At 42.0% G+C, this 23,306-nt stretch overlaps 1 protein-coding gene across 6 annotated transcripts in view; it reads right to left on the reverse strand.

Annotated features, from left to right (window-relative positions):
* Cdk5rap2 (CDK5 regulatory subunit associated protein 2) overlaps positions 1-23,306 on the reverse strand; it is a 174,271-nt gene that overhangs the window by 147,664 nt on the left and 3,301 nt on the right. For 5 of the 6 annotated variants that reach the window (XM_029476183.1, XM_021159966.2, XM_021159965.2 and 2 more), the window contains exons 2-3: positions 19,920-19,987; positions 17,688-17,755 (exon numbers count right to left, since the gene is read on the reverse strand). In XM_029476183.1, the coding sequence (XP_029332043.1) occupies positions 17,688-17,755; positions 19,920-19,987 (136 nt within the window). Of the gene's footprint in view, positions 1-7,045; positions 7,257-17,687; positions 17,756-19,919; positions 19,988-23,306 lie in introns of those variants that run through there. The other variant, XM_029476184.1, reaches the window with a different exon arrangement.

Below are 23,306 nucleotides of genomic sequence, written 5' to 3' on the forward strand. Positions count from 1 at the left end.
TAACACTGTGTGCCTTGAAAAGAATCAGCATAGAAATAATATTTTAAAAGAGAACCAAACAAAAAGATGTAAAATTGGAAACTACAATAGCCAAAAACTCCAATGTTCATCAATGTTTCTAAAATATTAAAAGATAAATAAGGGAAAGAGTATGTTTCAGAAAAGAAAAAAAAAAACAAAGAAATTATTTAAAACATTCATTCTATTTGGAAAATGGCTTAGAACCTCACACCCAGACAATGGTGAACACTATAAAAAAACAACAATAACAAAAATGCTTGAAAGCCTGAGAAATTTGACATATTAAATATGGAGGTGGAGGTGGAGCTTGGGGGCAATGATTTAAATGGCAGCAGATCTACCCCAGCTAAAGAGGCCAGAGGCAGGGTAAACATTACAAGGCTGAAGGAAGCTGTCATGCAAGACTCTACATCCAGCAACAACACCAGTGAGTGAAGGTAAAACAAGGCTCTCTCAAGTGCATGAAAATGAATACATTAATCAGCAACAGACCTGCTCTAAAGGAAACAACAGAGGAAGTTCTTCAGATTGAAAGGAAATGATACCAAAGGAAGTGTGCAACCCTGGAAGTTGAAGACAAAAATGTAAATTGTTAATACCTGCATATTCCCTTAGAGAAACTACTGAGCTGAAAAGCCCACAAGCTCTTTAAAACAAATATATTTTTTAAAACATATATTTATTGTAGAGAGTCAGTTGAAGCAAAATCACATCATCTGGGGAGAAGTATCCAAGTATGTTACTATAATACACTTGGGAGGAAGACAACAGTAACATTTTTCACATCTTCCTAACTATGGCATGGAAAGGGAAGGAGGGATGAGAATTGAATGGCAATGGATGGAGAGAGCACGAGAAGGAAAAGGGAAAGGGAAGGAGGAGAGGAAAGAGGAAGAGAGATGTCATGTCAAAAGCAATCACTAAAATGTCAGATTTGAAGATAAACTATACAGGGATCTATTTAAAACATAATCAAGTATATTTAAATTAAGTATGAAAAGTATTCAAATACGGTAAGAGAAAGTTTAAAAAATATTTTTATTTAATTTTATGTAAAAGAAATTAAATGTAAATAAATACACCAGTTAAAATACAGAGATTATTTGAACATATTTTAAAGACAATTATGAAACTGGTGAGATGGTTAACAAGCCAGACAACCTGAGTTCAATCCTAGAATCCACATAGTAAAAGAAAAACAACTGCTGCAGTTTTCTTCAGAACTCTACACCCATGCCTGTAGCACACACACCTACACACACACAGAGACATACACAAAGTAAATGTAATTTTTAAAAACCTAGTTATGTGCTACATACAAGAAGCATGTACTATACAGCTAAGGAGAGAAGTAAGTTAAAGGTAAAAGAGGGACTGCAGAGACAATGCATAGGTTAAGAGCACTGATTGTTGTTCTTGAGGAGCAAGTTTGATTCCCACATGCTGACTCCAAACCACCATAACTCCAGTTCCAGGGGATTCAATTTCCTCTTCTGGCTTCCACAAACACTGCATGCACATGATGCACAGATATGCAAGCAAGCAGAACACTCATACACATAAAATAAAAATAAAAGTTAAGCCAGGCAGTGGTGGCACACGCCTTTAATCCCAGCACTTGGGAGGCAGAGGCAGGCGGATTTCTGAGTTTGAGGCCAGCCGGGTCTACTGAGTGAGTCCCAGGACAGCCAGGGCTATACAGAGAAACCCTGTCTCGATAAATTAATTAATTAATTAATTAATTAATTAAAAAAGTTAAAAAAACTTTTAAGAGAGAAGAAAAAATATTATATGTGAACCCTAAATACAAGAAAACTGTGATAATCTCAAAACAAAGACTCAGTCAAGAACATGAAGGATGCTATATGGTGATAAAAAGCAATAATCCCAGTGTGTACAAGCTTAGCACTGCAGTGTCAGCTTCATGAATATATGGAAGGAGAAATGCACAAATCAGTTACAGCTGGAGATATCAATGCTCCTGTCTCATTAATCCAGAAGAAAAAAATAGAGTAAAAGTCAGGAAGAATGCAGAACTTTAAACAATACTATCAACACAGAAAGGTCTAACGTACATTCAAGAGATGCTACCCATACAGTCAAATAAGCAGGGATTTTGCCAAGATATTCTAGGTAACAAACTTTAACACGCTTAGAAACACCAAAGCCAAACTACATTCTCTGACCATAGTGCAATAATACCAAAAGTCAGGATCTAAAAGAACAGTGAAAAGTCCCTAAATGCTTAGATATTAAGCAACACACTTCTAAACAGTCCATGCATGGATCAAAGAGGAAGCCTCCGGGGAAATTAGAAGATACTCTGGATTGTAGGAACACAAAACTATGATCTATTAAAAAGCTGGATACAATGTCATCAATGCTGAGGAGGAAATAGCTGCTGTCAAACACTTTAGCAAAGAAAGGCCTCAAGTCAACAACTGAGGCCACCACCCCAGAAGCCAGAAAATGAGCAAATAAACCCAAAGAAAGCAAAATTAAGGACAAAATGAATGCAAGACTAGAAATCAGTGAAATCGAAAGGAGAGAAAATGAGTTTAAATCTAATTCTTTCAAATTACCAGTGAAACTAACAAATCTCTAGCAGTAGAATTGGAGAAGAAATAAAACATAAAACAACATAAAGCATGAAAGAAGCCTGGGAGTGAAGTTCAGTGCACAACTCGTGGGCTAGCATGTATGCACCCGCAGGTTTAATCCCCAGTCCTCAAAACAAAAGAAAAAAGGATAAACAGCAGCAAATCACACAGCTTCCACGATAATTAAAAGGATGTCATGTACACCTGCAACTCGCTGCTCAGACATCAGATAAAAAACACAAAAAACTCACCAAAGGAAAACACACCCTGCACAATGATGTACCTGTTTTTAAAACTGCATTTGTACTTAAGGTCTTATAGAGGCTGAGGATGTAAGTCCATTGGTGGAGTGCTTGCCTAGCATGCCTGAATCCCTGGGTTCCCTCCCTAGCACCATATAAACCAGGCATGATGGCACAGAACTTAATGCCAGCCCTCAGAAGGCAAAGCAGGAAGACCACAAGTTCAGGATCACTCTTTAGTACAAAGTGAGTTCTGAGCCAACCTTGCTCTACAAGAGACCCTGCCATAAAAGCAGGCGACAGGGAGAGGGAGAGAAAATGAATAAATACAGCTGTTGATAATTTCAGATGGCTTCAATTCATCTGGTTCTTCATAGTTTCAAGGAAACTTCATAATCATCTTGCTTGGGTTTACAAAATCTCAGGGAGTATTTTCATTGAATTTGTATTAAATCTTTAACTGATATGAAATAATTAAATGAATAATTAAATAATTAAAATGAAAAGCAATAGCAGTAAAACAAGTTCTTTCCAACTTCCAGGAATGGCAGGTTGTGGATCGTTCCCAACCTGACGTTAGGAGAACAACATACTCTGCCAAAATCAGACAGAAACATTACAGGAAAACTACAGACTAAATCCTTCATGAGCATAAACACATAAACTTTGGCTGGAGCTAAAGCACTGACTGTGCATATTGCTACATCATTAGAATGACCCCAGCAAGGCAGGGTGAGTCACTGTTTCTCTGTCAGTCCACATAAGCTGCCATATTAACAAACTGAAGAATCAAAAAGAAGATCGTCATCCCAGCACATGCAGAAGAAAAAAATTAACCAAACCCAACTGCCATTTGGGGCAGGGGTAATCAACTTAAGTGAAGATTCTTAACAAATTCCCGGATTACAAGACTCTGTTTAACAAAGTATCAATTCTCTTGAAATTTACTTAAAGATTTAACACAAATCCAATGAAAATACTACCTGAGATTTTGTAAACCTAAGCAAGCTGATTAAAGTTTCCTTGAAACCATGAAGAGCCAGATGAACTGAAGCCATCTTCAGTTGAAGATGCAAGAGAAGAATGCAAAGAGAAGAAGGCAGGAAATACTTAAGCCCTTCTAAACATGGCCTCCTGAGTTCTCTCAGCCCTGTTCAACATGGCCTCCTGAGTTCTCTCAGCCCTGTTCAACATGGCCTCCTGAGTTCTCTCAGCCCTGCTAAACATGGCCTCCTGAGTTCTCTCATGTGATAGCAAAGAATAAAGCAAGGTGCTGAGATGGCTCAGCAGCTAAGTGTGTCTGCCACCAAGGCTGACAACCCAAGTTTGATTCCCTAGAACCCAGACAATAGAAGGAAAAACCTGTCAGTGTCCTCTGATTTCCACACATCCACTGTGGTGCACACTGCCCATGCACATACAACAGATAGATAGATAGATAGATAGATAGATAGATAGATAGATAGATAGATAGATAGATAGATAAGAGAGATCGGTGGGTGGGTGGATAGATGATTGATAGATGAATGAACGTGTAAAAAGGAGGAAGGATAACACTCCTTCAACAAAATGTGTAAGAACTGAATATCCTTTTATGAAAAAAACTCACTTTGACCTAAATTACACCTTAAACCGGAGTTGATTTAAGTTAGCCCACAAATGTAACTGTAGCATATAAAACAATGTGATTTTCTTTTTTTAGAAAAAGACATGAAAGAAAATTGCTGGGCTCTAGAACAAGGGAAACAATTCTTTAGATAAAACACTGAAGGCATAATCCATAACAGAAAAAAAATCAATAAATTGGGCTTCATGAAAATTTAATCCTTGCTCTGAAAAGCAGTGCTCAGAGAATGAAAAGACAAGCTGACTCCGGGAGAAAATATTTGTATATCATGTATCTACACAGGAATTATATCCAGAATACATAATAGTTCTCCAAATGTAACTGTAAGAAAAAAACAAAACCCAATTTTTCTTGGAGGAAAAAAAAGACATAAGATTTGAGCAGAAAGTTCACAGCAGAAGATATGCAGATGGTAAATAGGCGCAAAAAACATTTCAACATCCTTAGCTATTAGGGAAGTACAAAATAAAACTATAATGTGAAGCACGTCTATTACAAGGGCTAAAACTATTTTTTAATTGACAACAGCAAATGCAGACAGAAATGAGAAGCAGCAGAATTGTCACTAATTGTGGGATACAAAATGGAACAGCCCTACCAATTAAGTTTGGCAGTTTCTGACCAAAACCTACCTTTGCCAATGACTGCTTTCATGCCTATTCATTCTAAAGAAATGAAAACCTATGCTCCCAACAAAACCTGGATAGAAAGAGTTACTGGACCTTTATTTTTAAGCATCAAAAGCTGGGAAGACATCAGTTGTCTGTCAAAACCCTAATGGACAAACAGTTACACCAATAACCTGAAACAGCATCAGCGGCTTTGGTATGCAGACCATGAGTGGCTTTCATGGATGCCAGAAAGAAGCCTTTCCCAAACATTACATTAATACATGCTTCCATGTATGTGATATTCCAGGAAAAGCAAAATTATAGGGATGGAGAAAACAGAACACTGGTTGTCAGAGGTTTGTGGCAGAGAGAGTGATTGACCACAAAGACAACACAGGGGATTTTTTTTTTTTTTACTATGGAACTGTTATACATGCAAATTGTGCTGATGGTTACTAAAGCTTAGAATTGTACAATTAAAAACATACATGAACATTAAAAAATATATAATCATATATATCTTAGTTATCAGTATTAGTTTCAGGAATATACAAGTCAAAATTCATCCAACACTTAAAACGGGTCAAATTTATTTTATATAAATTATATTTCAATGAAGTTCAATAAGGTAGGTCTAGTCTATACAGTGGATTCTAGGCCAGCCAGGGCTACACTGAAAAAAACGCTATCTCAAAAAAAAAAAGCCAAGACAGTTAACGTAAGGCAACTGAAATGTGGTTAAAATAGGAAGAGGAACGGCTACACATGGACTTTAACACATCTTCACATATACATATTCATCAGGCTTCTTGTTCAGCAATTTAAAAATAACTAAGGTCATATACTATTCTTTCTTAAAAGATCTATTTATGTGAATAGTGTCTGCATAAGAGTATTACATATGTATGCATGTACATGTCCCAGTGCATGCATGTGCAGGGAGACCAGAAGAGGTCACCATATATTTCTCTCCCTAAACCTGGATTCAGATAGAACAAAAGCCAGCAAGCCCAGTGATGTTCCTATTTCTGCTCACCTTAAAGCCTGGGTTACAGGCATGTGCAAGACACCTAGTTATACAGGTGCAAACTCTGGTTCTCATGACCGTCAACACTGAACAATTTCCATACCCCACGCACACTATTCTTCCTAACAAATATAGTTTTAGGATTGGATAAATAAAATGTATATTCTATATAGTTTTTAAGCTTTCTACCCTTGCCCTCTTGTTAATAATACTTTAATTCTGTGGCTAACAAGAATAGCATATGAAACAATTGGAAGGTTCATTAAAGCTCCTTTTAAATGTTTTAAGACAACAGCACGTAAAACATTTATTCAAACAAAAGTCTACCGTGCCAGATGCTTCCTATAAAGAGAAACCTTATTCTATTACTCAGCTACAATAAAATATTTATGGCAGTTGCTTAGAATGCTCACATTGTACATAAAACTAAAATTCTTAACAACACTTGAAAGAATACTTGTCCTATTTATAAAGAAGTGTTTTTTAAAAAGCATGAGGGAAAAGCAAATATGCCTTCATAAGGTCATGCAAATGTCAAAAAAGACCCAAATGGATAAAATTCAACACAACACCATCTTTCCAGCCAGCTGGCCAGCTGGTCAGTCAGTTCTCTGTCTAGCTTCACTTCCTTCAAGTTTTCTCTGGCTGGACTGATAACTCTTGTGATGCTTCCATACACCCTCTGTTCTCCTCATCTGACCCCACTGGTCACCCACCTTACCCCCATCAGGAGAGAAAACATGTCATGCATATTTGTCTGAACATAAGAGGAACACTGGGTAGATACTTGTGTCAAGGAAAGACATAATTGTCTTCAGTTAGAAAGATCTGCTCACGGCCACGCTTCTGGCCAAACCCTTCATTGTTTTGGTGGTGTTGGTGGTGGTTGTGGTGTTTGGATTTCCCATCATACTTACATTAAATATGTCCCAAAGCGCTATATGATCTGGCTCATGACACATCTGGGGTCATCATCTGCCCTGTTCACAAAGGCCCTGCTTCACTGGCCTTCTTTCTGGTCCTCAACCCTCAGAGCTCTTCGTGCTGCAGTTCTGCCGCCTCCATCTCATCCTTTCCCGCCTGAGCTTCAGCATCATGGTCAAACGATAAGATAAGACCTCAAGTGGCCTCCTCTGACCAGCCACCAAGCCACGTTCTGCCACAGGGTGACCTCTTCACAATCTACATTCATCTTACTTATTCACATGTTTCTTCTTCATGGCCATTATGTACACGCAATCCACTTCTGTGGACCAGGACCTAAGTCTTCATCAAATCTTCAGATTTAAGCACTTTGTCGAGAACAAGTAGACACTCAACCAGCATTTAAGCAAATGGATAAATTAATAAACAAACCTTTATTCTGCTTGTGTGCCTCGGTTCTTCCACCTCTAAAAATGGGCCAGTAGAAAGATTAAAAGAAATGAGTCACAATATTTACAACAGTACTCACAATAAGTGTAGGAATTTCAACTACAGTAGGAGCTGGGAAATGGCTCAATGAGTAAAAATGTTTGTCAGAGAAGCTTACAGACCTGACGTTGGATCCCCAGAATTCATGTAAATTTGGATGCAGTAGCACCCATCTACAATGCTGGCCACCCCTATGATTGAGATAGGACATGGAAACAGAAGAGGCCAGAGAAGCTCCCAGACCAGGCAGTCTGACACAAACAGTGAAATATAAAAACAGAAACCAACAACAACAAGGTAAAGAAGCAAGGCAAGGACCAACACTTAGGTTGCCTCTGACTTTCACATACACACAACATGGTGCACAAATGCTCATAGTCATGAACACTCACAGACACATATACTTGCACAAGCACACTTGCACATATGCACAATATATGCACCCTTGCTCTCAAACATGCATGCATCACATATACAGACAGAAGGAGAGAAAGATTTTTATAGGAAAGAATTCAAACTGCATTAATGTTTTCCTTGCACATATTTCCCCCTCTATGATAAACAAATTCAAGGAAAAAATAAAACCTGGATGTGGATGAACTGAAAACTGCTTACTACGCAAGAGAAATAAACATTCCAAAGTATAAAACCCACCAAATATGACTTAGAAACATAGTGCTCAAAAGTAATCTAACACCAGGGCTGCGTCTGTGGCGTTCCAGCTCTTGGAAGCCTTCAGCTCACATTGCTGGGAACTGCAATCATCTGAAATGAGAGGCTCCCATTTGCAAGATATGCCTCTGGGAGACACTGGCTCCCTCCTGCTCCCACTCTCCATCAAAAGCCTTGGCTGACTGCAAGATCCACCCAAAGGAAAAGAAAAACAAAAGCCAACTGCACAGAGATGGTGATGGAAGAGGAGGAGGACGAGGAGGAGGAGGGCAATGACGATGACGAAGATGACAAGGAGGACAATAACAGCAATGAGGCCCATCTCAGCAGAAACCTAACCAAAGTATCTCCTCCTCTGGCCTGCCAGGCCTCCCAAGCAAAAGCTCACTCTAAAATGTCATTCTTCCAAGACAAGGGCTCCCGGGTCACAGAAATGCACTCTGCTGCTGCTTCTGAATCCTTTGACCTTGGGAAGATTTTTTAACATCTTTGAATCACTGTTGGCTCATCTATAAAATGAGGATAAAAATCAATTACCTTGAAGGGATGTTGTGACAACTAAATGAGCTAAGCACCTGGCAGAGTCTAGCACTTAGCAATCGGTAAACAGTGTAGGGCTTTTAAAAGGAGTCATTTCTCACTGCAGCCCTCCATAAGCACAGCTTTAGGTTAACATCCTTTTTTTTTTTTTTTTTACCCTCTTTGCATGTACAAATACTGTCATACCTCACCAAGACATAACGAAGCCCATGCACTCTTGCCTCCCAAACTTCATCTCTGGTGAGCAATAGTGTGTATAAGAATGTTCTGCCAACAGCAGCCAAATGAGTTAGTGAAATGAGGGGGATGCTTTGGAATTTGTTTCCGATGCCAATACACTCCCTGGAGTCTTCAAACCATCAAGAACACTTTCCTAGGCAAATGCTATTTATTCACAAACAAAACTGCAGCAGTAATATCATTTTAAAGCTGGATTCTAGCCGAGTATGGTAGCTCACGCCAACAGTCCCAGTACGTGGACATCTGACGGTAGATGATCACAGTGAGATAAAAGCCAGCCTGGGCAACATACTGAGTCCAAGACCAGCTGTGGGACTACAGAGAGGAAAACAAAACAAAAATTGAGGGCTGAAAAGATTGCTCAGTGGTTAAGGGCATGCACTGTTCTTCCAAAAGACCCGTGTTTGATTCGCAGCACCCAAATCAGACAACTCACAGCTATCTGTAACTCCAACTCAGGAGGGATCTCATACCTCGGGCCTCTTTAGGCACATGCACACATGTTCATATCCCTACACATAGACACATATATACACAAACATAAGTTAAGTAAAATTAAATCTAAATGAGAAGCTGGATAAAACAACTGGGTAACATACAGAGCACAAGCACTTTGGCAGTTCTCTGCCTCGACTCAGAAATCAACACTGACAGCATCACAGCATAGGTGAGTCTGTAGACTCGACTCCTATCACATAACAGTACACCTTAGGTATGCCTCGTGTTGCTGCAGAGCTAAATACCATTATCACTTTATCTACGACTGTATATAGGTATTTTTGCCTACATGGATATCTGGCCCCTACATGTGTGTTAATTATCACTTTTAAAGACTGAACTATGTTAGCCATGCTGACTGGTGTGAGGTGAAATCTCAGGGTTGTTTTGATTTGCATTTCCCTGATGACTAAGGATGCTGAACATTTCTTTAGGTTTTTCTCAGCCCTTCGAGTGTCCTCAGTTGAGAATTCTCTGTGTAGTTCCACTCCCCAGTCACACCAGCCAGAATGACTAAAATGAAAAACTCAGGTGACAGCAGATGCTGGTGAGGATGTGGAGAAACAGGAACACTCCTCCATTGCTGGTGGGATTGAAAGCTGGCACAACCACTCTGGAAATCAGTCTAGCGGTTCCTCAGAAAATTGGACATAGTACTACTGGAAGATCCAGCAATACCCAGAAGATGTTCCAACTGGTAATAAGAACACATGCTCCACTAATAGCCAGAAGCTGAAAAGAACCCAGATGTCCCTCAACAGAGGAATGGATACAGAAAATGTGGTACATTTACACAATGGAGTACTACTCAGCTATTAAAAACAATGACTTCATGAAATTCACAAGCAAATGGATGGAACTTGAGAATATCATCCTGAGTGAGGTGACTCAGTCACAAAGGAACAAACACGGTATGTACTCACTGATGAGTGGATATTAGCCCAAAAGTTTGGAATACCCAAGATTCAATTCACAGACCATATGAAGCCTAAGAAGAAGGAAGACCAAAATGTGGATGCTTCAGTGCTTTTTAGAAGAGTGAATGAAATACTTACAGGAGGAAGTATGGAAAAAAAGTGTGGAGCAGAGACTGAAGGAAAGGCCATCCAGAGACTGCCCCACTGGGGATCCACCCTATATACAGACACCAAACCCGGATGCTATTGTGGATGGATGCCAGGAAGTGCTTGCTGATGGAAACCTGATATGGCTGTCTCCTGAGAGGCTATGCCAGAGCCTGACATACAGAGGCAGAAGCTTAAAGCCAACCAATGAACTGAGCTCAGGGGTCCCCAATGGAGGAGTTGGAGAAAGGACTGAAGAAGCAGAGAGGGTTTGCAGTCCCATGGAGGGAGCAACAGTGTCAACAGGCCAGACTCCCCAAACTCCCCTGGAGCTCCCGGGGACTGGACCACCAACCAAACAATACACATGGAGCGACCCATGGCGTTGACCACATATGTGGCAGAGGATGGCCTTGCTGGACATCAGTGGGAGGAGTGACCCTCGGGACTGACGGTATTCAGTGTAGGGGAAAGCCAGGGTGGGAGGACAGGAGTGGGTGGGTGGGTGAGCACCCTCACAGAGGCAGGGGGAGGGAGGATAGGGTAGATGGAATAGAAGGGAGGGAGGGTGAGTGGTATAGGGGATTTTCAGAGGGGAGACTGGGAGAGGGGAATAACATTTTAAATGTAAATAAATAAAATGTCCAATAAAAAATAAAGAATAAAAAGTTAATTAATTAATTAATTTTTAAAAAGTGACTGAACTATGGCTGGGGAGATAACTCAGTCAGCAAAATGTTTGCTTGTCATACAAATGGAAAAATCCAAGTCTGAGGCCAGCATCCATTTTCAATAGACAGGGGTGGCAGTGTAAGCCAATAATCCTAGCACTAAGAAGGTAAAGGCTGCATAGTTCCTGGCACTTGCTAGCTGAATCCGTAAGCTGCAAGTGAGAGACTTCTCTTTCAAAGCAGTCTTATTGCACACACACAAAGACTACATTAAGTCTCACTGACATGAGTGAGAGTCAATTGCTCTCAGCATTACTCTACAAGCGTTTGTTCATTCATTGTGCTGTGGTAAAAAGTGTACAGGCTTCTCAACCTGAGAGGTAGGGTCTAAATTCAAACCAGGCTCACAGGCAAGTCATTTCATCTTTGCAACCTCCATGTCCTCATTTAGGAAACAGCCTCAAAACAAGCGTGCTCCAAAGAGTCAAGGAGAAGACAAATGTAAAATATAATTTCCCTTGTTCCCAATTTTTCACAATTACACACAATGTGGCAACAAATACCTTCATGAACAGCGATTTTTTCCTTTCCCTGCCAGTGGGTTGGTTGTTTAGGATAAATTTCCCCAAAATGGATTATTGGGCTCAAGAGCAATTTTATTTTTATTACTATCAAAATCTCTTTCCAAATGGCCTTCAAAAAGATTGTAAAAATTTACACTGCCCAGCCAACCATCTGGCCAGGTTTTTGGAGGGCATGGCCAGGACATGCAGAAGTATGGGAACTCAGAAGGCTCAATCCGGGGTATGTCACTCCAAAAACTCCTGTGCCCAACAATTAGCACTCAAAAGCCAAACTTGACTCTCAGACACTGCAAAGACCCCATGTCATCCAGCTAACTCCACAGAGAGTGGCTGTGACTATTATCCTACCACTGTGGGTTTACCACTACTACCTAACCCCCCCCCCCCCCCAACTCTTGTTCCTCTGCCTCACCCCAGACTCTCCCCTGGGCTCCCTCCCACTCTTAGCCTCCTGTGACTCCAGTTGTGCATGCCCCATCCTATCACCATCTATCTCTCTCAATGCCTTGTCTGCATTCATTTATTAACAACTACCATAGAGCAACCTATTTCTTGAAGGCCCAATATGCCACACGTTGTCCTCACCACAAGCTTACGAGATAATTATGGTTTCCATTTTACAGAGGAAGCAATCAAAACCTATCGGTTCAGTATGTCATGCAGTAACTCATTCAATTAACATGTGCTTGTTAGAAGTCCACTATTTCATTAGGTTCAGTGCTGAGTACCAACAGTGACACGTGTTAAGCAAGTATACAAATACATACTGAATGACAAGCAGTTGTAAGAGCCTGACTGAAAAGATAGGGCGCTGAGTGATTGCTAGAGGGCAGAATAATGCACTAGGGATAGACAGCCTTTCTAACCAGGTCAAATTAAAATTAAGACATGAAGGTCCAGACAGCCAAGGAAAGGGAGACACAGTGTCCCTGGCCGAACTGGGGTATCCAGGAAGGTCCTCATCCAGGAAGAAGCAGGGTGTGGAGGAGAAGGGCAGTCTATATATGCAGCACGTCGTATCTCAGAGACAGAAACACGGTGAGCACCAAGTGACATGGAGCTACTGACTGACCGCACTGGATATGACATTGTGAACCACAGGAAGAACTTAGAAAATTTATTCCAAGGTCAAGGAAACACAAAAAGATCAGCAGAAAATCCAGACTGATGGGCAGAACTAGGGGCAGTGGCTAGAGACCTTCAGCACAGGGCAGGCTTTAGACTTTCTTGTGTGTTCTTCACAGACCAGACTTCAAGGTATGTTCTCTCTATACCAAGTCTCAAAAGCTGCTAAGTAACTCTAAAAGACTCCACTAGCTTCACTTTCACAGGAGGATCTAGACATCATCCATACAAGGCCACTAATTAGTAAATTGCCAAGTCATACGTAAAACCAAGTTTTCATCACCTTCAAGTCCATGCTGATCACATAGCAATTCTTAAAGCTACAGGGCTGTAGGCATGGGGTAGAAGAAAAGGGGGCTGCTCTCAAGTGGCAAATGACCCACACCACAGGTGTTACTGAGCAAATTCCCCGATATGAGCCCCCTTGCCAATCACATTAGACACTCAAATCTGACCACCTGCCTTCATTTTTCTAAAGAGAGGGATGTCTGTGTCTAGCCCAGGTGCCAGCAGATAAACACAGACCTTCACACAATGCCTCCTTCACCGAGCCCCATTTGGTCCAGAGCACCTAGGAAGAACCCACTGAAGATTCCTCAGCCTGGCTTGGCCATGTGAAACCATTTATTGAACAGATGAACTCTGGGTAAGACCACACGGTGATCAATGTCTTACTAAACTTAAACTTGTTAAATGCAACTGCTGGTGTCCACACAGTAGTCACCTGAGACTAGAAAAGGAAAAGCAGGAGTTTCCCCTTTAACTCAAACGAATTCTGCCTCCCTTTAATATTCATGTCCCTTTAAAACCCACTTTAGATGCCAAGTTCTTTTCCTATAAGCATGTCCCAGGAAGCTCAGAAGGCTTGAGCCAAAAATTGTAGCTCAGGCCAAATGAAAAATTTCAGTGACTTATAAAGACCTGAAAGGGAGACAGTGAGAACAGTGTGGTCATTTCAATTTCAGCTGCAGAATTTGCTCTCAAAAATGCTACAATAAAAAATATTAATGCCATAAAAACCTAACAGCAGCCAAAGGACCACAGTCATAAAGAAAAAACATAAATCCAAAACATATTGGCATAGAAAGCTCTCCCTCACCTTCAAGAAAAATGAGATTTCGGCTATCAAGAACAGTCTGAGCAAGGGAAACTTCAATCACACAGCAGAGCTGAGAAACAGGACAATAATAGGAGAGTAAGGGGAAGGAGGGACAAGTGACACATGGGTGTACTTGACACTAGGACAGAGGCTTCATCCTCCTAACAGCCTATCAGAAAGGAGGGGGCAGGGGGCTGGAGAAATGGCTTAGTGGTTAAGAGCACTAACTGCTCTTCCAAAGGTCCTGACTGCTCTTCCAAAGGTCCTGAGTTCAAATCCCAGCAACCACATGATGGCTCACAACCATGCTTAACGAGATCTGACTCTCTCTTCTGGAGTGTCTGAAGAGAGCTACAGTGTACTTAAATATAATAAATAAATAAATCTAAAAAAAAAGAAAGGAAGGAAGGAAGGAGACACACAGGGAGGTTAAGCAGCTAGCCAAAAGTCACCAGCAAAAGGGGATCAACATACAGTCTATCCAGAGAAATTGTGGTCACTAGAAAAGGTCCTCTGAGATTACCTATGCCACATCACGTGCCCAAGCCTCAGCATCTCTTATAAATCTTAAGAGTAGGATTCAGAAATCCTTAGAGTTCAAAAGGCAGATGTGAATCAAAACTATACAACCTGTAGAGGAAGGGCCTGGTACAGTTTGTAATTTGATGCTAATTCTGCTCTCCGGGGAGGGGCTTGCAGACAATGAGTGAATCACATACTCAGGTGACTGTGAATCAATCCCCTAATGAGTAAAGGAGCCAATCACTGGGCAAGTAGGCGGGGCTTCTGGGTTGAATAGAGGAAGAGTGTGTTAGGGGCCTTTTGGAGTAGAATAGCATAAGGGCAAGATGTAGCTGCTAGAGTTTCCCCGTATCCTGGGGGATCCGTCAGGATTTGCCACCAGAGAAATCAGATTTAATAAGGCTTACAAGATTAGGTTTTAGTTGTTGCACCTAGAGATTGAGTTACCATTGTTTCTGAGCTAAGTTTGCGTGGTGTTTTTCTTCTCACTAAGATTCGACTGGGTTCCAGAGAGAAAGGTACTGCGGAAAAGCGTGGGTTTGCCTGATGTGCACCACAAAGGTTGTGGGGGGCTTTGAAGCATGGGGCTGATGTCATAACGACCCGCCAGTGGGAACCTAGCGACCTGGGTAGAGAGATTGTGGAGTTCTGAGTCAGAGTCTCCATGAGACAAAAACATGTCGGCCATTGCCCGGCAGTGCATGGCCGGCCAGGCTGCTGGGGCAGAGAGTTGCTGGACTCAAGCGCAGGAACATGCCAGATCTTTTTTATATTTCCCACAACAACAATGCTGTAAAATTTCCTAGTCTGGTAATGCAATTTAAAACTGTGTTCTTTGACAACGCATAATAACTCTTGATCTTACAAAGCTGCTTTAATATTAAGGAAACATCTACATCTATGAAGAGTTTCAAACTTAAAGTGCCCAGCTCAGAGCCTAATAAACAGCAGCTATTATTACTCGTATGATCAAACAGGAACAAGCATTTAACAGGAGAGCATATTTTAATTATACATGATGTGGAACAATCAAATCTCATTCAGTTCAGGCCCCAGACCCCACAGCATAACAGCGCATGTACAGCTGAAATTATAACAACTCAAAGCTCAAAAATTACTTGTTTCCATTAAAGATCTGACAAGTCATTTCTTCAATTGGTCACTGGTGGTTTGCAGATAACTATTAGCAGTAATGAGTATTCTAAATTAAATCCAGAGACAGCAGCACTCTGTTCTGCAAAGACAACTGGAGAGAGAGAGGCATAATTGTAGGCGTCCTTCCCTCTGTGTCCTCCATCTTCTCTCTGATAAATATCTCCTGTGCCTTCCACAGTGTGGATTTCATTTGGTTACAAATGAAGAAGGGTCTAATTCTTCTCATGATAAATGAGAGTGGTGAGCAGGTACCTTGTTAAAGAGAATTGGAATTGGGAAAATAACCTTACTCTCCTGTTCCTTGACAACAAACCCCCTCTGCTAACAAATGAAAGAAAGGCACAATGCTTGCACTTCAAAGTCAGATCTGTCACCAGAAGTCCATTCTCTGACAATTACAACACAACATTGGAAGGGGGAGGGGGGTGGTGGGCAACTTTACTATGTGGCTATGATGCTATTGCATCAGGACCTAAATTCAAACCCGAGCACCCACTTAAAGAGACTGAGTAAGAGTGAAGAGAACTCTCTTAAAATCGTGGTGAGGATGCTGAAGTGTGGCTCTCCATACCTGCTCTATGGAGACATCCATCTGTTGGGAGTGCAGTGGGGAGGGACTCAGTTTTCTTTGAGGGGCAGGCCACTAAGGGTTTGATCGTGCTCCAGTGACTATATGGGCAACACAAACTGAACCTGCTTGTTTGTGGCTTTTCTTTCTTCTTTCTTCCCGGGGGAAGGGGGAGTTTCACAAGTGGGGGTGCGGAGGACTGGGAAGTGGTTGTGTTCTCATGATGTAAATTTCCCAAATAATCAGTAAGAAGCAAGGGAAGGAGGAAAGAAAGAAAGCCAGCCAGCCAAAATGGGGAATGGAAATTTTTTTAAAGTCATTAATGAAAACCATTGTTGTGTGAGTACTATAATGCCTGAACTAGGTTTTAGTGGGTAAAAGCCTATCTTAATATAGGAACTTGGATACAGGGATTGTAAATTCCTCTATTAAAATCAACTTTGGAACTTAAAACTAAACAAAACTTGGCAGGGCTATGCATGTCTGTAAGCTTAGCACTGGGAGGGACAGAGATGCTCTAAATCATTACATTATCAGTATTGACAGATCCTGGGGTCTTGCTAGACAGCTGCTAACCAGCCAGCCTAGCTGGAAACGCAAGCTTCTGGTTCAGTGAGTGATCCTGTCTCAAAGGAATAAGGCAGACAGTGACAGGGGAAAATGCTTGCCATCTTTCTCTGGCCATTACATATACCCACACAGACATACACACCTGCACATTCATATGCATACACACATACACATACCACACACTCAAAAAATAAATTAAGATAAATCTTAAAAGAATATTCATCTTTCTACAGGTGTTTGTGGCTCACACCTTTAATCCCAGCACTTAGGAGGCAAAAGCAGGCCGATCACCAAGTTTGAGGCCAGCCTAATCAACACAGCTTGTTCCAGGCAGCAAGAGCTACACAGAGAAACCTTGCCTCAAAACAAGCAAAACTATCCATTTCTAAAAAGTGAATTTGAATCCCAGCCCTGTCTTTTACGCATTTAGCATATGACCATAATAAATCAGTCTCCCCTAATTTGACAGCCCCTTTGTAAAATGGGGCCAATATAAAATACCTCAGGAGTTGAAGCCAAGACCAATGAGAACTTATCTAACCTGTGCCTGTGATACTGTCAGCTCCATTTCAATACACAGTATGGCAACACTCTCATCTTCAATATACCAGAAACAAGCCAAATACCAGGCAGAACCTACCACAACTTGCATGAAAGATTGGCTGTGGGTACATGTAAAAAAGCCTCACAGATAACGCCCTCGGCCATCAAGCCCCACAATATGGCATGCCCCGGACTCTGACATGACTCAAACAGTTCTCCAGAAGCACCTCTCCCCCAGGCCTGGCTACATGGTGACGTCTTAGAAAGGGATGATGACTCGGCCGTCTTCACTCACGTTTTCAAAGTCCTTCATGTTCCGAGCTCTGGTGGGAGAAACCTTTTCTTCTGACACGCTTGGGAGCACTACAGAAAGGCAAAAGACACAAAGAAAATCATCAGACAAGCAGGCTGCCCAGCACTCCTACTGGGGCTGTGAGCCCAGAAGACAAAGTCAGAGTAGCAATCATGATGCCCCTGCGGGCAGCTTCCTGCTTGGTGGTCTTTACTGATTTGAGTCCAGAGAACTCTCTAAATTACATTACTTTATTCTCAATATAGACAAATAACCTACACTGGCCACAGTATAACCATGTATGTCAAGGGATGAACCCAAAACTTACATAGGGCATGTGACAAAGCATGTCACTCCTGATATACTTCCTCCTCCTCACATGTCAGTAACTCAGACAGCCTGACTTGACAACAGAGTTTCCAAACTCTTTCATAAAACACCAATGACTATTCTAGGCTTTGTAGGCTATACACAAAGCCTAAAATCGGTCATGGCCACACAACCTCTGCTGCCACAGGAAAGCAGCCTCATAAAGTGAACCATAAACACAGAGCCTATGTTCCAAGAAAACTTTTCTTACGAAAGCAGGCAATCTCCAACCCAACTGCTCACAAGCCTTGCTGGGACCCAGTCTTGCCAGAGCTTCTTTAATTCATTAAACATTTACCATCCGCCTGCCCTGCACCGAGCATGAGCCTGCCCTCTGGGAAACAACAGTGAAGGAGACAGTGAGCCTGCACCAGGTTCCCAGGCAGGTGGGCAAAAGAGAGGAAAACAAATGTCACGATGCTGGTTGGTGTGTATCAAGTGACAGAGCTCCCTGACAAAGCTGCACGGAAAGGCTGCTTCCTGCCAAGATCTGTTTCTGGGTCTGCCTACACTGAGAAACAAATAGATCCATTCTCGAGGGAGGAAAGAGACAAAACAACTGGGTGATCATGTGCTAGGCTGAAAGGTGATGTGGGATCCAAAACAGTAAAGCAGGAAGGCTGGCCTTGCAGGCTCAGCTCACTGCTGCACTGCTGTTTGGGGGACTGAGAGCAATGTGAACAGATTCGGGCTCCCTCTGGCTGCCTCTCTGAGAACAGACACTAAGGAAGGAGTTCAGGAGAGGAACAATGGGAACAGCGAGGTGACAACTGGGATAAGCTAGGCCAGAGCCTGGTGTTTGCCAGGATGGGAAGAGTGCAGATGGGTGAGGACCTGTTTGTTTCTGTATACTTGCATAGAGGCCAACAGGAGTAAGAATAGTGAATACATATAATGCTCAGAGGAGAGAGGATGCTAAGTAACCAGGGAGAGACAAACAAGGTGGTATGCTTTGAGCTGAGGTCTCAACACAGCAGGCAGCTGCAGGCAGAAAAGAGAACAGAAAGCCCTAGGCACAGACCAACTGGGCAGAGAGAGTGGGCAGAGCCTTGAATGCCTGTCTAAGGAGCACAGGGGTTTGTTTTCTGTCCTCAGCCGATAATCAGCCTCCTGTGTCAGGACATTCATCCAGTCCTTCTCCTACCTCAGTGCCAAGTCTCTGCTCCAGTGAGCAGTCTCTTGGGAAACACTCACCTGACTCCCTGACTCTCTCATTCTTCTCTCAGCCCCTGACTCTTCTCAGTTCCTAACCAGGATCAAAGGACTTCTCAGACTAACTTCTTGTCTGTCTGTTTTTCCTCTGAAGGCGCTGGCATTCCATGTTGAATCTCAATGCTTGGCCAGAGTATGGCAAGAAGTGCATGTACATCACGGGCTGAATTAAGGGTAGGCCTCACAATTTTCTGCTCATCAGACTTTTTGTTTCATGTAAAAATTAACAGGACCCAGAGGAAAACCTGGGGATGGCCTATTAAGTTATAGCATCTCCTAGAAATAAACCTTCTCTTTCTTTCTGTCTTCTCCAAAGCTGCTTTTTGCATTTATCTCATGACTTTAGAGAAGAGAAAAAAAAAAAATCACAAGTGAAAATATCTCAAAGATTATTAGCACTACCCGCATTCTTAGGATAGCACGTACTTCAGAATGAAAATGATGAATGGAAAACCCAGACTGTAATCTCCCACAATCCAGTTTAAACATGAAGACGGTTGAGAGCCAATTAGCACACGACGTGTACAAGATGCTGAGCACGCACTGTGTGTCAGGCCAGGTAGGCTCTGGGCCCCAGGACAGTACACAGCACATCAGGTCACAGATGCTCATGGTCGCAGCCTGTTCCCCTCTACTTCTTGGCCTGTCACTTACCTCCATTTCCCAAGCCAGAAGTGTCACTGATGACATCCAGGTCACTTGGCAGAACAGGGTGAAGGCCACTAGGAGAGAGCACAGTGGGATGAGAGATGAACTAGCACTTGAACAAAAGGAACCTGTAAGACAGCCTGGACCTCATGAAACAGTCATTGCGCCATGGCTAAGAAGGACAGGGCACTGAGCTGCTCAGGAGACAGGAAGCACTGAAATGCAGGCTTTGGAGCTGAGAGCTCGAGCTTTAGAACTGCCTTCCAGTTCTCACAGCTATGGGACATTCATGGGGGACAGTCATTTAGTTGGTCATCCTACACATATGTACTAAGTGGAGGCACTATGCTAGTTACCAACCACTTGGGTTGAGCCTGACTTTATCTCCTAGACATCATCAACTGGTCATTACAATCAAAAGTTAAACTTCTAGAAATCAGAAACGGTGCTGGTTTGGATGAGAATGACCTCAGTAGGCTCATATATTTGAATTCTTGGTCCCCAATTACTGAAACTGCTTGGGAAGAAGTAGCAGGTGTGACCTTGTTGATGGTATGTCACTTAGAGAAGGCTTTGTGGCTTCAACAACTCATGTCATTCCCAGTCTCCCTATCTCTGTCCAGTGATAGTTGTCTTAAGACATGAGATCTCAGCTACTGCTCTAGTGCCATGCCCGCCTGACTGTTGCCATGCTCCCCCACTGTGATGGGCACAGTTCTAACCTTCTCAAACTGTAAGCCCCAAATAAAGTTTTTTTCTGTAAGTTGCCTTGGTCATAGTCTCTTACCACAGCAATAGAAAAGTAATTAACACAGGCACAGAAGCTGACTTTGAGGAACATCAAAAATGTAGAAGTCACTAATCTAAGAAGGTATTGTTGTCTAAGGAGTTTCAGTGAATATTTGTGGACAAGGACAGAAATCTAAACTACAAGAGACACTCTCCTGCAGTCTTGTTTTAAGTCCTGCTTGCATCTTTTCCCGTCTCCCAGCCTTCCACTCCAGCAGAGTACCAGCTACTTCACAGAGAAACAGTCTCTGTTTTTAAACAAAGGCATGGAGCGCCCAGCAAGCTGCCTGGCATATTAGGATGCTTCTTCACACACGGGAGCAGAACATCACTGTCACTCTCACACATGCAGTGCTGTACAAGTTATAAAATATTTACACTTGTTCCAAAAGCCAACTCCCTGAAGGTGATGCACTTTCTAAAGAAAGGCTTTGAGGCCTGTTTAATTTTAGTGTCTCTGCAAGTCAGATAAAGTAACAGACCAAGTCTAGAATCCAGGCCTTTTACGGCTGTGCTAGCTAGTTTTATGTCAGCTTGACACAAGCTAGAGTTCTCTGAAAGGAGGGAACTTCAAATGAGAAAATGCCTCCATAACATCCAGCTGTAAGGAATTTTTTAAATTAGGGACTGATGGGGGAAGACCCAGCCCCACTGTAGGTGGTTCTTGAATCTGTAAGAAAGCAGGCTGAGCAAGCCATGAGAAGCAAGCAAGCAAGCAGCACCCTTCCATGACCTCTGCATCAGTTCCTGCCTCCTAGTGCCTGCCCTAAATTCCCTCAGTGATGAACTGTTACCTGAGAGTGTAAATTAAATAAGTTCTTTCCTCCCCAGATTGCTTTGTTATGATGTTTCGTCACGATAGTTAATCAGACTAAGACAATTTGAAGATAAGATTTAAAGGAAGCTCGGCATGACTCCAGGGCAACTTTCTATTACTGTCTCTAGCTCCATAAAAATGCTGTATCTCAGACAATCCCAATCAACTTTGAAGGGAAACAAGACCTTCAGGATCAGGACACCAAGAAAAACCTGAAAATACAGAAATCCAACATCATGAAAATGAGCACTTAGCCAGGCGTGGTGGCGCACGCCTTTAATCCCAGCACTTGGGAGGCAGAGGCAGGCGGATTTCTGAGTTCAAAGCCAGCCTGGTCTACAGAGTGAGTTTCATGACAGCCAGGGCTATACAGAGAAACCCTGTCTCGAAAAACCAAAAAAAAANAAAAAAAAAAAAAAAAAGTAAAGAAAACGAGCACTTAAAGTAGGTCAGCTATAAAAATAAAACCTAAGTAGAACATGTCTTCAGTCATGAAAAAAAAGAAAACACATATAAAGTCATTCTACAGCTTTGTCAAAAGCTTGGGAGCTACACATCCTTAACAGCAAAAAAAGATTCCAAAGGACCAACAACAGGTATCACTTGCAGGGAGACATGCTTTCCTCGTCGTGACTTTCTATGTCTTCCCATAAGCACCACTAATATGACAAACTCCATTTTCTAAACTGAATTTTTTTTCTCTAAACTGAATTTTAAAAACTAAAATCAGGTTCAACCACCACTTTCTGAGTGGGTGCTTCTTAAATGATGTTTTTGCTTCCTTTCTGTAATAAAGAAAAATAATAATAAATAACATAAATTTTAAAAGGCCCCCCAAAAGTCAAGGTGGGGCGCAGTAAGTAGAGGAAAATGCATGAGGAGACACAAATGGATGAACACACTCAGGTGCGCACTCACACACACTCACACACACCACATACACAAACCATGCAATCAAACTGTATGAGACTCTGCACCCACCTTTCTTTTGACTGCAAACTGGTCTGTGATTGTGTCCACAACTATAATGCTACCACACATTCTGCAGCAGTAATTTTTGAACATTACTGGCAATGATCCATAAAAGAATTCCTTAATGCCTGAAACCTTCTCTGTTCTATCCTGTGTTTAAAAGGCTCTGCTGTAACCTAGGAAGCTGACTTTCAAGAGCCAGCAGTGTGTTGATGTGTATTCACCCGATCCCCTGCTAAGAAGAATTCGACCTGTTTCCAAGTTGTTCTTTTAAAAACCACGCAGTATGAATATCTGTGCACTGGTCTCATTGTGTACAAGGATGCCTCGAGGGCAGATACTAACAAACTAAATTGCGGAGCTAAAATAATTCACATTTTTTAAAACTGGGCAAAAAAAAATCTGACATGTCACCAAAGAAAACACGAATGACTAAAGAGCACATGAAAAGTCATGTACTGTCATCAAGCAGTATAGAATCAATTCCACAATGACATCTCACATCTGCAAGGATGGCCTGGGTCAAAAAAGCCAAACAATGAAAACTGCTGGTGAAGTGTAAAAACCCAGAACCTTAGGGACATTCCTGGTGAGAGACAAATGGTGCCCCTTCTTTTCAACTGAACTTGGCAGAGTTCCCATTCAGCCTAACGGCTCTACTCCTGAGTGGAACCAAAGACCACTGAGAACTGAAGTCCACACAAAACCCACATACAAATAAATAAAGGTTCATAGCAATGTTCATGGTGGACAAAAAACCAGAAACATCCATTAAAATGCACAAAGTGTGGCACATGGGTACAATGAAATATTAC

Source organism: Mus caroli, chromosome 4, assembly GCF_900094665.2.
Source record: "Mus caroli chromosome 4, CAROLI_EIJ_v1.1, whole genome shotgun sequence".
Classification (NCBI taxonomy): domain Eukaryota; kingdom Metazoa; phylum Chordata; class Mammalia; order Rodentia; family Muridae; genus Mus; species Mus caroli.